This window comes from Corvus moneduloides, chromosome 3 (assembly GCF_009650955.1).
Source record: "Corvus moneduloides isolate bCorMon1 chromosome 3, bCorMon1.pri, whole genome shotgun sequence".
In the NCBI taxonomy this organism is placed as follows: domain Eukaryota; kingdom Metazoa; phylum Chordata; class Aves; order Passeriformes; family Corvidae; genus Corvus; species Corvus moneduloides.
Genome location: NC_045478.1, coordinates 58,618,852 through 58,633,898, shown reverse-complemented (window position 1 = coordinate 58,633,898; position 15,047 = coordinate 58,618,852). Strand labels below are relative to the sequence as shown.

The window sequence follows — 15,047 nt, the reverse complement described above, 5'->3', positions numbered from 1 at the left end:
CATCTGCTAAGGATTCATTACTCTGTCTTCACATTTACCTCAGGTCTCCTATGTGCTTGACTGTTTTTCTTGCTTCAATTAAAAACCCTTAAGATACAGTGTTTCTTCTACTGTCTCTAGATTTTCTGTGAATTTCCTGGACCTGTGATCTCCCTCTCAACCCAACAAATTGCTTAATGCTGTGTGTAAACTGCAAATTTACAGTATATACTGCTGAAAGCCTGGTATGTATATCCTACATGCCAGACATGCCATAATCTATTTGTGTGAAGCTTTTCGGCTTCAGTGTATAGCATGCCTGTGCTAGTTCCAACGCTGTAAATTTTCCCTCTATGTTTTCTTAATTTCTTTTAAATACACTGTGTTTTCCTCAAGAAAAGTATTTCCCCAGGCTTCATTAGTAATAATTCCCTAGTCAAAAACATGTCAAATATTGAATTTTACTCCAAGAGTAGAAAAAACATTTTATGTAAAATAAACCCCAAAACTCTGTAGTAGGATCACTTAGCTGTATCTGCGTGTCTTTTCTCTAAGAACTACTCATTTTTCCTTAGTTCTAAACTTTATAGGTTGTTTCAAAACTAGTATAGACAGAAAAATACCAGCAGAAATGCTGTGATGTGGCTGTGCCCAAGAACATAAAATACTTCTAATTCTGTAAGAGAACTTTTTAAATAGGACATCCAGTTTTAGAGGGCATTTGGCATTGGAAAGGAGGATAGCAGCTGCATTTTGTAAGCTCTTAGAAGTTTGGTTCTTGTATAAAGCAATCCTTCCATGTGCATTATTTGAACCTGCTTATGAGAATGAAGTGAGAAGGTTTAGCTCTGCTGAAATGGGGAAGAAACCCCATGCTGGGGCTGCTATGTGCTCAAAATTCAGTATCTCTTCAGTACAACTCATAAATACTCAGGCAACATATTAAAGACAGTAAATTTTCAGCCATAGAGATGGGCTTCCTCTCATCTAACTTGACTTATCTATGGGTCTGAGCCAGCTGCTTAATTGACCTCACAGTGGCAAAACTAGCTGTTTGTATCATCCCAAAGGAGTTGTCAGAAATGTATGAGCTCAAGCATCCCATGTATGGTTCAATTTCTCTCTCCACTGATGGATGAGAGAACCCAGACCACCAGCCTGTATTAGATAAATAACTCTCAGATGAATGAATCAGGGGAGATATACCCCAACCAAAAAGGTCAGGGGAGAGAAGAGATTGTGATAAAAGCAAAAATCGCAAAATAATATTTTTTTTCAGTTTGCCTTTAGGAAAAATGATCTTTTCTCAAGCACAGCTCTGTGTAATTTTTTTGGCACTAAGCTTACGATGTGACTAGTGAAACAGGCCAACCATATAACCATAAAAAAACTTAATTATTTAGCATTAGCTGAGAAGGCATGTTACATTAGGCATATTTTTGTATCAGCACTAAAGTTTTCCATTGCTTATCTCCTTAGAAGAGGGAGCCTCTTTTCAATTAAAGAAAGGCCTGTATGAGAACACACCAGCAGCTGCCAGTTAATCTTCATGTTCTGTTTCAGGGCAAACTGATAAGGAAGTAAAAACTCCAAAAAACTTGTTGCCAAGGGTAACTCTGCTTTTTGACAGTGGAATGCTTTAGTAATACCAAAGACCCCAGTGTGAAAATACAAAGGGACTCCAGTTTAAGAGACTGATTGATTGGAAGCCAGAAGGGCAGCTTGTAGCCTGCAGTACCTAAATGAGGGCACCGATTTTTAACTTGAGTGATACCAGACAGTAACTTCTTGTTACTCTCTGGCCTGAACTTTTACATTTTGCTTAATGTGATAACTCTAGCAAATTGCATCATGCAGCCTGACATAAACAAATGTTCTATATTTTCCCGTGCATTCCCCTACAAAGCAATTTCAGCCTCAGTAAATTAGATTGGCAACCAAACAATCATCTTATGCTGCAGAGCTTGTAAGCTATCTGCCCTTTGATCTGCAGGGCTGGCTCTTCAGTGCAAGCCTGAATTGGCCCATTAGGCTTTGCAGTGCTAAAGATTCATGGAACTGAACAGGCTGAAAATTAAAAGTTTCCCAAGCGCTGTCTGAAGAAATAACAGAAAAATATTATTCTCTCATATTCTGCTAGATTATTGCATATGAAAAATTGCTTAAGATATTATTTCATTCTGTGATCAAAGATTAAATTATACATGACCACAGATTTTACTGTCCTACCTATATTTCTTACACACTTTTATTTTGCAGTAGTTTTCTTTCATTTCACTTGTGTATCTTAACTATAAGAATTCTTAATTTATGCAGTTATTGCTGCATTATTTATTTCATACTTTGTATGCAAAAATAACCTACTTCATTTCTGTCATCAGCAAAGTTGAATGTGTAGCTAATTTGATCCATTTTCTTCGATTTTTGCTTTCTAAATAGAAGCAACATCTATCCATTATGGCAATGTATTGACCATGCCAGCATGTGGTAGGAAAACGTGTGCTGTGTGATTTTCTTGTTAAATAAAAGTAAGATGACAAGAGCCTTAACTTAAAATGTAACTAAAAGTAAGCATGGAAAAGGGGAAAGCACAGTTTTTTGAAGATCTCTGAGTTTTACTTCCCAATTCTGAGAGGATTTGTGGGTTGATAATTGTTATTCATTAGCCCCATTTTGTCTGGTGCCATGTCTTTATTTTTTTCTTCCTCATCCTTAGTTTTGTATATGATTTTAAAGTAAGCCCATGACTAGGTGATGCACTGAAAAGATAAGAAAATTGGCCACAGCCAAACATCCAACGCTTCTTATCATAGCGGGCAGCAAAACACTTCAGAGCAGCACTGGGCCTTAGATGAGCAATTGTAAAGCATCCTTTGTGCAAATACCAGAACAGCAGGCTCGTCAGTAGCAAACTCTGTCTTGATGGGTCTTGTGTAGATGGGTCACAGAACAAACCTAGCTTGGTCCTACTAGCATCTTGGCATTGTTTCTGAAGATCAACCTTCTAATTCAGACAAATCACATTGTAGCAGCATCTTAAGCAAATTTTTTATAGGGCAAACTTAATTGCTCCAATGGTCTGTAAATGGAGCAGAAATTTCTACTCTGATCTGATTGAAGTATTTCCCTTCAGTACCAGTCTTTTACTCTGCAACCACAGCTGCTGGGGGTAGTTTTCAGAAAATTATATTCTGGCTCTCTTCATCTTTGCTTCCACTTGCAATGCACAGTAGTCACAGCTATGAACCGAGCACAGATTTGTCAACTCCACACCAATAACAGCGGAAAAATAGACAGACAATGGTCAGACAAGGCCTCTCTGCCATGTCCACACATAGCAGACTGCATTGGGTTTGCATGGCTATGTTTTGGTGGCAGGGGGCTGCAGGGGTGGCTTCTGTGAGAAGCTGCCAGAAGCTTCCCCGTGTCTGGCAGAGCCAATCCCAGGTGGCTACAGGATGGATGTGCCACTGGCCAAGGCTGGGCCAATCAGAAATGGTGGCAATGCCTCTGTGATAACAGATTTAAAAACGAGAAATAAAAGAGTTGTGGTGCAGATGTAACTGTGGCCAGTGAAGAGCAGAGTGAGAACATGCAAGAGGAACAACTATTCAGACCCCAAGGTCAGTGGAGAAGGAGGGGGAGGACCTGCTCCAGGCACCGGAGGTTCCCCTGCAGCCAATGTGAAGCAGCTGTGCCCCTGCATCTCATGGAGGATCACAAGGAGGTAGAGATCCACCCACAGCCTGTGGAGGAGCCCACGCTGGAGCAGGTGGATGCCTGAGAGGAGTCTGTGAACCCATGGGATGTCTGTGCTGGAGCAGGGTCCTGGCAGGGACCTGCAGACCCATGCAAAGAGGAGCCCATTCTGGAGCAGGTTTCCTGGCAGGACTTATGACCCGGTGGGGGACCCACATTGGAGCAGGCTGTGCCTGAAGGACTGCACCCTGTGGAAGAGTGACCCACTTTGGAGCAGTTTGTGGAGAGCTGTTGTCCATGGGATGGACCCACATTGGAGAAGCTCATGGAAAACTGTCTCTCATGGGAGGGACCCCACAATGGAGCAGGGGAAAGATTCCTCTACCTGAGCAGTGGGAGAAACAAGGTGTGATGAGCAGACAATAACCCCCATTTCCCATCTTCCTCCATTGCTGGGGTAGCACATAGAGCTTGGGAAAGAGGGAGGGGTAGGGAAAAGGTGGTATACTGCTCTGATTTTGTTAGTAATAAATTCAGTTCAGATCCCCAAACTGAGTCTGTTTTGCCCGCAGTGGTATTCAGTGAGTGATCTCTCCCAGTCCTTAACTCATGAATCTTTGTTATATTTTCTCTCCCCTGCCCACTTGTGCAGAGAAGTGATAGACTGGCTTTTAGTGGATGCCTGGCATCTAGCCAGGACCAACCAACTACACATACATGACATTAAAATCCACACAGATGACAAATGAACCACAGGTAGATAGTGAATAATTTCTCTTTGCACCAAGACTGATGTTTTAGCTGGCGTGGAAATAATTTATATCTTGGAATGAAATACAGCCCCAAACCCAAAACCCCTACCTAAGAAAAGCTAAATATCTAACCAAATTTTTATAAACTACAAGTTAATGCTCTTTGGTCTGCTTTCTGCAACCCCTCATTACAGTGACTTCTCCATTACTATGTCTTTAGCTGCTGGGACTGAAACTGTCTTTCTGTTTTATGAGTGCCAATCATGGTTTTGGTTTCTATAGAATTGCTATAGTATAATTTTAATGCAGACTTTAAAAGAACCCTGTAATCTGAAAATAGCTTTTGTTGTGTGACTTCCCGCATGTATTGATGGGTGTTGAAGTCCTACAGAAGGGTACCAGAATCTGACTCTGTGTGAGAAAAGGTGGAAATAGTATTAATGTGATCGTTACTTAACTGCACTTATTTTGTAAGCTCTCTTATGTTTGTATGTTAACCTTGTAAATATAAATTTTTAGAGGATTATGAGCAATAATTCCAGAGAGTTGCTCTGGAGGCTGTCATGTCAAAATCATGAGCCTTGTGCTTATTTTACCCCCTGCTTTTCCTTCAAACTGTAGGTGCCAAGTTGTGCAGGTCGGTGGCTCCTCTAGGAGCTCGGCATCCAAATGCCTGAGGTCTTTCCCACGTGTGTTCCACTTTGGTAGCCCTTCACAGAAGTCGGCATGTCATTTTCAGAAAACATGTTTCCTGGTACTGTGCTTCTGCATGTGTAAAACAGGAAAGGGACGCACTGTCAATTCTCACGTGTTCTGTCTTCAGGCAAAGTGGTGTCTTCACTCCGAAGCAGGAGAAAAAGTGTAATGTTATTTATCTGCAAGATCAAGGGGATTGTTTTGCAGTTCTACAACAGAATTAAAACCTCTTCCATTGCTGCCTCAAAGAAATATACATTGCTGTGCAAGAATGGTGATTCCATGGACAAATGGGAGTACCTTCACCGTCTGTATTATTTATGCAATTCAAATTATATGTTCCTCTTGAATAAATATAAACTCTTTATTGGCTACCCATTTTGGCCTTAGACCTGAAACATACTTGGTTACATATTACTATATTATGATATTGTTTCCACAAGGAAGTAATGATGCTCATGATTAATTGCCAATTAATTCTGCTTGAAGTGTGTCAACCGTGCTGAGAGACTGTGGCCATCCTGAAGACCGCAACCACTTTGCCAGTGGCTCTGCTGCTTAGGAGTACAATAAGTGTATTGCCAGGAAGCCTAACCAAGTGAAACATGTTTTTGCTTGACCTGAGCTTTTTATGAGATTGCTCCTCAGGGTTATACTTTTTAGCTGTTGCTAAATGCATTATCTTAAATCTTCAGGCATACGTCAGGCAGAAACAATGTTTTATTGGTATTTCTTTGAGGTATACTTCTTGTTTTATGGGTGTTTCTTTGAGGTATACTTCTTTTGGATTTAGTCTAAATTACTGTAAGTCTTTAAAGTCTGAAACTCCTTATGAGTGGCAGAGTTCCAGGTAATTAATTAGGAATAAGAACTTAAAAATGGACTTGATGGCAGAGAGGACAAGAAGTCCTTAACCCATCTCTAATTCTCATTTTTAAATGTTTGGGCATATTGATTATTATGTTTTTTGATTCCTCTTCCTTAATTAGAATATTTAAGTTGTTCAGCAGAGTGACCTGCAGAAATTCTGGATATACAGTTTACTTATTAGTAGGACTATATGGGGACAGAAGGATTTATGTAAATTTAGATATATAGCCTTCTCCAAGCTAAAAGCACAGCAACAGTTAACTTTTACCTGAAAGTACATATTCTTTTCCAATAAAAATTTTGCAGCTTAAAACAGAGGTCTGGTAATTCCTTCTTAATGCTGTATACTAATAAAACCTAAATAAGAGCCTTCATTGAACAATGCAGTCACAGAGTAAACCAATCCTTTCTTTACACCAAGAGCAGGAAGTATCTGTTCTTTGAATAAGATTTTCCGTTCACATGGTAAGGACCTTTCCTCCTCAGTGATGTTAGAATTTTTGTTCTGCGTTTGAAAGTATACCCAAAGCCAGTTAAGACCAAATGCCAACAATAAGGTTTCAATCAATCAATCAATCAATCAGACAACACTGTTTTTTCAAATTAAAATTATGTCCAGTATTTGAATATGACTTTGGGAAAAAAAAACCCAAAACAAACCCTCTACACATATTAGGTACAAATCACGTGAATTTCAATGCCTTAAACTGGATGGAAGGTTCAGTCTGGAAAATTTCCATCCTCTAAGGAAACCTTACCTAATCACATTATGAGATTAGGGCTGGGGATGGTTTCTGTTGCCTGGCCGTTTTTCTTGTCAACATCTCTTTTTTTATTTAAATACAAAAATCAAGCACTGTTGCTAAATGCTCAGGTTATATTTTTCTCCAGCTGGAAGATGTGAAAAATGTGTATGAGAATAATTTGGGTTAACATTTTTACGTTTGAAGGACAATTCAAGTTAGGCAGTAATGCTCCCTGTTGTATCTCAGATGTAATCATCCCTGATGACCATGAGGGAGCCAGAAGCAGTGACTTTGTTCTGCTTCCTGCAATTAACTCACCAAAATATACACCTTTGTAAGTAGCACAGTATAAACTCAGAGGCACTTGGAATAGAGAGTGATTTAAAGGGATTTGTTAGAGGTGATGACTGAACGTAGGATTGCGCAGTGAGGAAAACAGGCAGTTAGCTGTGTACGTGCAAATGATCGGAGGAAAGATTACAGCAGCTAGTCCGTGCTAGACTGCAGCCAGTTGAGCACTGGAAGTGTCTCTTTCAGCTCTAACTATTCTGTGGCATTAATTTAATGCTTTCTGACAGACAGGGTAGGGTGGAGGCATGGGGAGGGTGGTCCCTGCCTGACCCCAGAATGCCTTAACTCTGGGCTGAAAGTCTGCAGCAGATTAGCATCCCAGATGTGACACTGGTGTGGGCAGGCTACTCTACTAACATGAGATAGCTGTTAGGCTGTTAGTGTTAAAATCCTGGTCTGCGCTGGTGTCGTGGACTTCAACATCTACCCCAGCTTAGAGGCATGTTTCCAGCTCTTGAGTTTATGCTCAGCACAGCTCTGGGTTGTGTGCAAGGAGCAGTGTTAGGCAGCAAATGACTGGTGGTTTTCTTTCAGAATATTTTTAAGAAAGTAAAACCATATTACTGAGAGTTTTTTCTGAAATAGATGGATTTTTTTTCTGAAAAAGACCCAACTTTATAAAGCCAAATATTCTAAGTATTTGCTTTTCTGAAGAAAAATCTAAAATCCTAAAGGAGATGTTTTAGATAAATATTTGATCATTTCACAATTACACTTTACAAAAACTCAGAAAACATCTTGATGAATCCTAATGAGAAGAAATCACGTCAACCTTCGAAAAAGTTTTCTAAGTTAGATAAATTTTTAATATGTGTGCATGGTACACATTTTCAAAAGAAGTTCAAAGGCCAAAGTAATCTGTAAAAATGTAAAGGTTCTTCCTGATGAGGAGTACAGAAAGAAGAGACCCTATAACTTGGTCTTCTGCTGCAAAAATTCTCAAGTGAACTCAGCCAGTACTCAGCTTCACAGCCATCACTTTTTGCTCTGAGTTAATCAGAGACATGGCAAGCTCATATAAATGAATTAACCAACCGCAGACTAGAAACTCTCCTACATGCAGCAGTGCTAGTATAAAAATCAAATTTTTACTCTCCATTTTGAGACTTTGGAATTATGTTTTCTTCCCTGTGTCACCACTGTCTACCAACATGAAGTGTTGTGTAAGGCTGTGGCCTTATTCAGAAGCATTTACATGGCAATATACCACCATGCCACCGTGTGCTTGAAATGCAAGATTAAGTCGGAACTACCTGTTTGAGCCAGAAAACAAAATCATGATTTACATTTTAGTGTAGAAACATCGCTGCAAACAGATCAGAAACTGTTGGCATTTCCATGCATAAAAATAAAGTCAGGTTTTTGTTGTCTGACATTTGGTGGGCCACATTTTCTAAACAGGGACACTATGATGGACTATGGATATATTTGACTAACTTTCATAATTTGCACAAGCAGGCATAAAGAACAAAACACGATTATTAACATCAAAGAAATCAGAGCAAATAAAAAGGTAGAAAAACAGGAATAAGAAAGAAAGACTTCCAGGTTTCTGGAGATGTTTTTAACTACTAGGAAATCTAACTTCTTGGACCACTTGAGCTGTTTGCATTTTCCTCCTGTTTAATACATCACACATCAATATCTTAACCCTGCTTATCATCAGCTTGAGATGCAAGACACTGTTATGTTAAAATTTTGGCTTGTTTTTTTAAGGAAAGAAAACCCAAAGCATGTGACAATGTTCGGTTTGTGCAATAGGTAAAGAAACAAAGAAGAAAGGAATAAAAATTGACGATGAGTAAGCCAGCCCTGGCAGATATAAACATTTTCCTTGTTCATGTGATGTCAGCCTGTTGACTAAAATAGGGCTTCTGTTAAAATGAGAGTTGAACAGCATACATCTTACCTGGTTTAACATTATAATGACTAGAAAACGTTATATTTTGTATTTTTTGAAAGCCAGCATTTTCACAAGTCCTAAGAGATTCTGTACCATGAAAGGAGCTCTGCAAAACCTCTCAGCCTGCCTGATGAGTACCAACCAAGCACCATGACTGTAACCCATACTTTTGGTTGCAGAAGGCAGTGCCTTCATTTACATTTGAATGCGGTGTATTTTAAATATCTCCTTCCTTGAGAGCCCTGGTTTGAAGTGCTGGGGGTTTATAGTACATCTATTACTTTTTACCTCTGTTAGTAGGAGCCAGATAGGTTCATGTATGTCAGTTTGCTCAGTTTGAAGGACTTTTTGCCCAAGCTTTCAAGAAGGGTGGAGAGGAGGATGCATAAAGCAAATGATCATGAATAATAAACCTTGATGTTCTTCCTGCAGATCTCATGAAAAACAGGAGAGGTTGTGCCTTGTTGCATGCACTTATGTTTTGCAATCCCAAACACCTTGGGCATTTTGATGTAGGGTGGATGTAGGGCTTTTGTTCTCCATGCCTCTGGCAGTTAGGAAATGTCAAGCAGAAAATGCACTTTGCCTGCAGGGGAAGAAGTCACCGAGGTGCCTGGTGGTGCAGTATCTCTGCAGGCTTATTCACAACATGGCAAAGAGATGAACCGTGACATCTGGGTCTTCCTTGCATGTCAGCAACAGTGAAAATTCCACAGATGAGCCTCAAAGAATGAGAAATGGGGAAAATAGGTAGTTATATGCATATTCCTTTTTAGTCTCCTTTCAGCTTCTTTCTTGACTTCTTTGGCTAACAAGAGGTTGGTAGGAATTGGCGAGGACAAAGAAAGGAAATGCATTTCGAAGTCACAGGTTTCTTCATAATTATTGAAAATAAAATGTAGATTCCCATGTTCACTGCAACCCATCTAAATTACTCAGTTATTGCTTATCTTATTGCTTGGTTCAAAATGTCATTTTAGAGTCCCCTTGTAATAAGAGACCAGAGCAAAAAAGGCTGTGTATGAGAGAATCTAAACAAAAATTAGCTGTTCAATTAAATCTGTAGAGTTTAATGACTATTACGTACCATGCCCGTTTTTATCACTTTTTTTTTGTATATTTCACTCCTTTGCTCTAGTGTGCCACTTCAAATTATTTTCTTTCCGTAAGTATCCTAAAAGTAGCACAAATTAATAAAATGGTCGTGGTGACTCCTCAGGGCTGGTCCACTGTCATTGTGACTGGAGACCAGGAAGAGTAGAGCTCTGAAAATTATGTCATCATTCATTGAGGCTGCAAGTACTCTAGTAATCAGGCCACCCTGATCTAGACAATTACAGATACTTGCTTTAACAGCTAATTTTACACCTACTCTTGTGCACTTCTAAACGCAATAATGATTTTCTGAATCTGGCCCCTCATTTGAGAAACTCGGTTGTTGTTCATCATCACTTGTAAGGATGGCCAGAAAAAAAGATTTTTGTTTATTTGAGGAAAAAATGAAGTTTGGGAATTTCTTTTTGGCTTGAAGCAAGGTAATTTGTACAGTTGTTCTTTGTGGAAAGTGAGAGATGAAGTGTGAGGCAGCCTAAATAACCAACCTATTCTATAAGCTAAAATAACTAATAGCTGAGTAAATAGGGCAGCACTCACCTGGGATGTAGAATGGCAGATTTAAACCCCTGCTCCAGTCAATCATTACAATAGAGTATGGGACCATATTTTAAAATTTTCTTTTCTGCCAAAGTTATTCTGCTAAGTAAGAACAGTTAATTATTCTTCAGATCAGAGTAGTGTCTAAGGGCTCTGATCCTCTTCTGTAGGAACCCAGAGTGCTGAGGATATTTCTCTGCCTGTTTTGAAGGGTTCTTACCCCCCTGAACAGCACTGTTTTAACCTCCAACCTTGGAAAAAACTGCCTACAATCAGACAAGAACTAGAAAATACAGTGGTGTGAATTAGGTGATAGACTACTATGTAAGATTGTCACAGGGTGAAAAATTTAGAGGTTTTAGGCTTCTCTTTGTCGTAAATAGATAAGAGCAAAAAACATCAAAACGGAGGACTGTTGTTCTCCAAACCTTCTTCTTCTTCTTCTACTACTCCATATTCTGCAATAAAAGTAATTTGGGATGACTGGACAAAGAATTCTGCAGTTCCTGCCCGTGTTACTGAATAATTGGTAGGAAAGTAAAAATAATATACGTTTCTAGTAACCATTGGTTAAATTATCTTTAAAAGGCTGTGTAAATCTTGATAAACACACACTTCTCTCCTGCTTTCTGTGCTCTATGTTATGCCTGGGTCATGCTAGTGGCTCTGTTCCTCTCATAAGACTTAATAAACAACTATCTGGCAGCAGTGAAAATCCAGGAAGAGTCTCTGTTTGTTCTCACGAACTCCTTGCAAGGGCTTTTAAAATTCCCTCTCCCACCAGGAGGGATTTGATTTTCGGCATGGTTCAGTGTCACTCTTCCTTCTCTTGCTTCATTTAGAAATAATGCTGTGAGCTTTAGGGAGCTGGCCGTTAAAATATTTCCATATCTTTATGAACAATTCAGGATTAATGAGATTTTCCTAAGATTTTTTAAATAGAATTTTGACCACTCTAGTATTTTCTTTCTTTTTTTATTTATATGCTGTTTAAAAGGGGGAAGAGAAATTTTTCTTTAGCCAAGTTGTAGTAAAAATGTGTGAAAAGCATAACTTCACAGCTGCTCTTCATTATTTTTTTCTGCATCTGAAAAATGTAAGTTTTCCTACAAGATGCATTGGAAAGATGTTTATGGATTTGTTCTAGGTTTTGTTTTTCTTTTCTTCACTTAAGAAAGCTGAACAAAACTGCTCTTTCAAGTGCTGTAACTGTTTAGGTAACTGATGCTAAAAACCAGTGACAGGATGTGAGTTTCTAATTTTGGTGATGTCCCATTGTTTTGAGGGGAAGCTGGTTTTGAAGTAGTGACTGTAAGCACAGCAGGTGCTGGGATCTTGTAGCAGCAGGCAGAACTATCACGTGTTGGGATAAAAGTTCTCTTCTTTCTTGGTAGATATAGGGATAATATTCCCATAAGCATTTCCTTGACTAACCATACAGTATGTGGAGCTTCAAAATTCTTGAGGTCTATCCTGGTATTTAATGTATAAGCTGCCATGTTATGAGTGTGTTTGGGTTCTGCAGCACTTGGGTAAATATGCAGATATATGATGGAGCAGAGGGAAGAAGCAACATCAAGGTGAAACGAATTTCTGAATCTTTGTCATTCAGTGTGATATATTTGGGAATAAATTCTTATTTCATGGGAAAACTGACTCGTCTTCTTCAAAAATACCTTTTACTTCTGTAGTGCAGTAATTCACAATAATGGTAATGCTAACTGAAACAGGGGTTACTGAGAACTATCGGGAACATCCCCTATGGACTCTTCAGTCTTGCCTCCAGAACAAAACTTTGGTGCGTCTGATCAAATTGGCATCCTTCCACTGATTTCTAAGTGCTGTGAAGTGGGTTGAGCACTTCTTGGTGCACATGCAGCTACTCAGCAGCATCTGGACTCCCCGAGAGCCCAACTTAAATGTACTTGGCAGATTCATGTCAACAGAGGTGGCCTTGATGTGCACAGGTTCTGGCTGCTTTCTCCTGCCCTTCTTTTGTAATTGATTTAGCGGTGTGAATGAAATGCAGAGAGAGATATTGTGTTGACAGTACTTTAATAATGTAATAAACTGCTCCTGCTTACCCTGTTCTGATCCTCTGGTAGCACATGAATGTGCTTGCAAAAGAAAATGGATGCAAATTTAGGATGTATATACATTCTTTTCCGATTTAAAGTAACCTCTTTCCTAATGCTGAAAGGCAATACTGCATGGCACCCTGTGTCTTAAGAGTTACATTGCCAAAGCTTTAATTTTCTCGTGAAAATATTAATCTTTATCCTATTGAACTTGAAGGTAGATATGATAGAATGGGATGAAATTTTTGAGAGAAAAAGCAAGGGAAAAACTCTTTTAATTTTAGTAATATCTTCTATATGATGATATTTTGTGAAATATGATCTTTCTGAAATGCAAAATAATTCTTTTCAGAAGTATTCATGTTTGCCCCAGGGACATAATCTCTGACAGAGATGATTTAACATCATCCATCCAAACAGAGGGCAAACACTTACATGGGAATTAAATAATTTTAGCCTACTCTTAAGTTCTGTGGTCTAATTATACTGGGGGCACTGGAGCACCACTGAGAGCCCTCCAGCTCATCACTGCCATAAAAAGGCTGGAGCACCCAATCTCTCAAGGATAACTTCATCTTAATAAAGTCTTTACAACTGAGCAGATTAAAAAAAAAAAAAATTCTAATTTCTTCTAGATGTCAAAAAAATTTGGAAGTCTATTTTGAGCTGCTGAGGAATGTGAGGTATACCTCTAGGCTCACCCTAGATTTACAGAATCTATGGGCAGCTGTAATTTGAAATAGCACAAAAGAGGCAGAAACAGGGATGAAAAACTCTGAGTAGTTCAGGCACCAAGCTGGTTCAGCTGAACAGACTTTCAGCTCGTTTATATCCCCTTCCTTAGGTATATCCTTTCCTTGGAATGTGGCTAAACAAGATTGGGCAGTGAGAAAGACAAGTGACCATGCAAGACTAGGATGGGAGAAGAGAGAGCAAGCAAGATTGTAACAGAGGTTTTGCCCAGATGCAGAATTTTTTTCCTGCCCTACATTGATGCACTTGGGCAAAATGAAAATTTTGGAAACTTCATTCCTTCAGTTTGCAGAGCGCTGAAGTTACATCTCAACTACAATCTAACATTGAGTCTCCTCTTTTAAAATAAAAATACCGTAGAACTTTTAGTCCTATCTTCATACCTGCATTGAAATAGTCACGTTGAGATATGTTTTCTTTTTTCTTTTCATTTTACCATTGATAGGTTGAGCCATTGATCCAGAAAGGCCACGAGAACCTGGTGCACCATATCCTGCTCTACCAGTGCAGCAGCAATTTGAATGACAGTGTGCTGGACTATGGGCATGAGTGTTACCACCCCAACATGCCAGACTCTTTCCTCACATGTGAGACTGTCATTTTTGCTTGGGCCATTGGAGGAGAGGTAGGATGAACGTCTGTCTAGCATGGTTCATCAATGGGGTGATGTATCACCATGAAATTTCTTCCTAGTATATTACTGATTACTTAATCTGTCTGTTTTTACGGGTATGGGATTACAATCCCTGAATGCCTCACCAGTAAATCCTGAACCTCCTATTGGCCTTTCAAGAATGCAATGCAATGATCATCCTGAGTGCCAAGCCAAAAGTAATGAAAATAATATAGGGGGAGTGGAGTTGATGCCTTAGGGGAGAAAGATAGCTTTGGAGCATGGAAATCTGTCCCTGTATCAGCTTGTCCCATCTGTGGAAATACCTTCAGCAATGACCAGTATCTGCTACCTGGAGGATGACAGAAAGAAAAGCAGTGTCTTTAGGTGACTTCATACAAGACACAGAGGCATGACTCTCCAAATGAAGTTATACATAAACTTCACTAATTTTGTGCCTCACCAGGACCTGGTTTCAGAGTTGCCCCATTCAGGTTCCTGCCCAGTCCAAAGAAACATCATTTCAGTGTAGGAGAGATCCTGTGTCAGTGCAGAGCCAACATAAGGACCACTTTGCTGATGGCAGTGGGTCATATCTACAGAAAATATGGGCTGTGATGCCATGCTCACCCCAGGCTGTGTTTTCAGTTTATTTCATGTTAATTTAGGCAGCAGTTAATGCTTTCAGCTGACATAACACAGCATGACTGCCAAAAGAATCCCAGCTCTTTACACCCTTGATTCACTGTGTGACCACCCAAATGATGGTTTGGGCACAGAGAGAGACTGGGGTGATGATAGTTTCTGGAACCTTCGCTTGCCAGCTGCAGTCCAAAACCATCTGTAAACGCTGCAGCGTGAGGAAGCAAGAGTTGTTACACGGACCCATGAAAAGAAGTTTAATCCACTATGAATACTTTCCCTGGTGTATGCTTTGTGCATTTTTGCCATCAG

General features: G+C 39.5%; 1 protein-coding gene across 2 annotated transcripts in view; it reads left to right on the top strand.

The window, feature by feature from the left end:
* The window catches only part of MOXD1 (monooxygenase DBH like 1), a 49,937-nt gene that overhangs the window by 18,728 nt on the left and 16,162 nt on the right, over positions 1-15,047 (top strand). For both annotated transcript variants that reach the window (XM_032101737.1, XM_032101735.1), the window contains exon 5: positions 13,926-14,105. In XM_032101737.1, the coding sequence (XP_031957628.1) occupies positions 13,926-14,105 (180 nt within the window). The remainder of the gene's footprint in view (positions 1-13,925; positions 14,106-15,047) is intronic.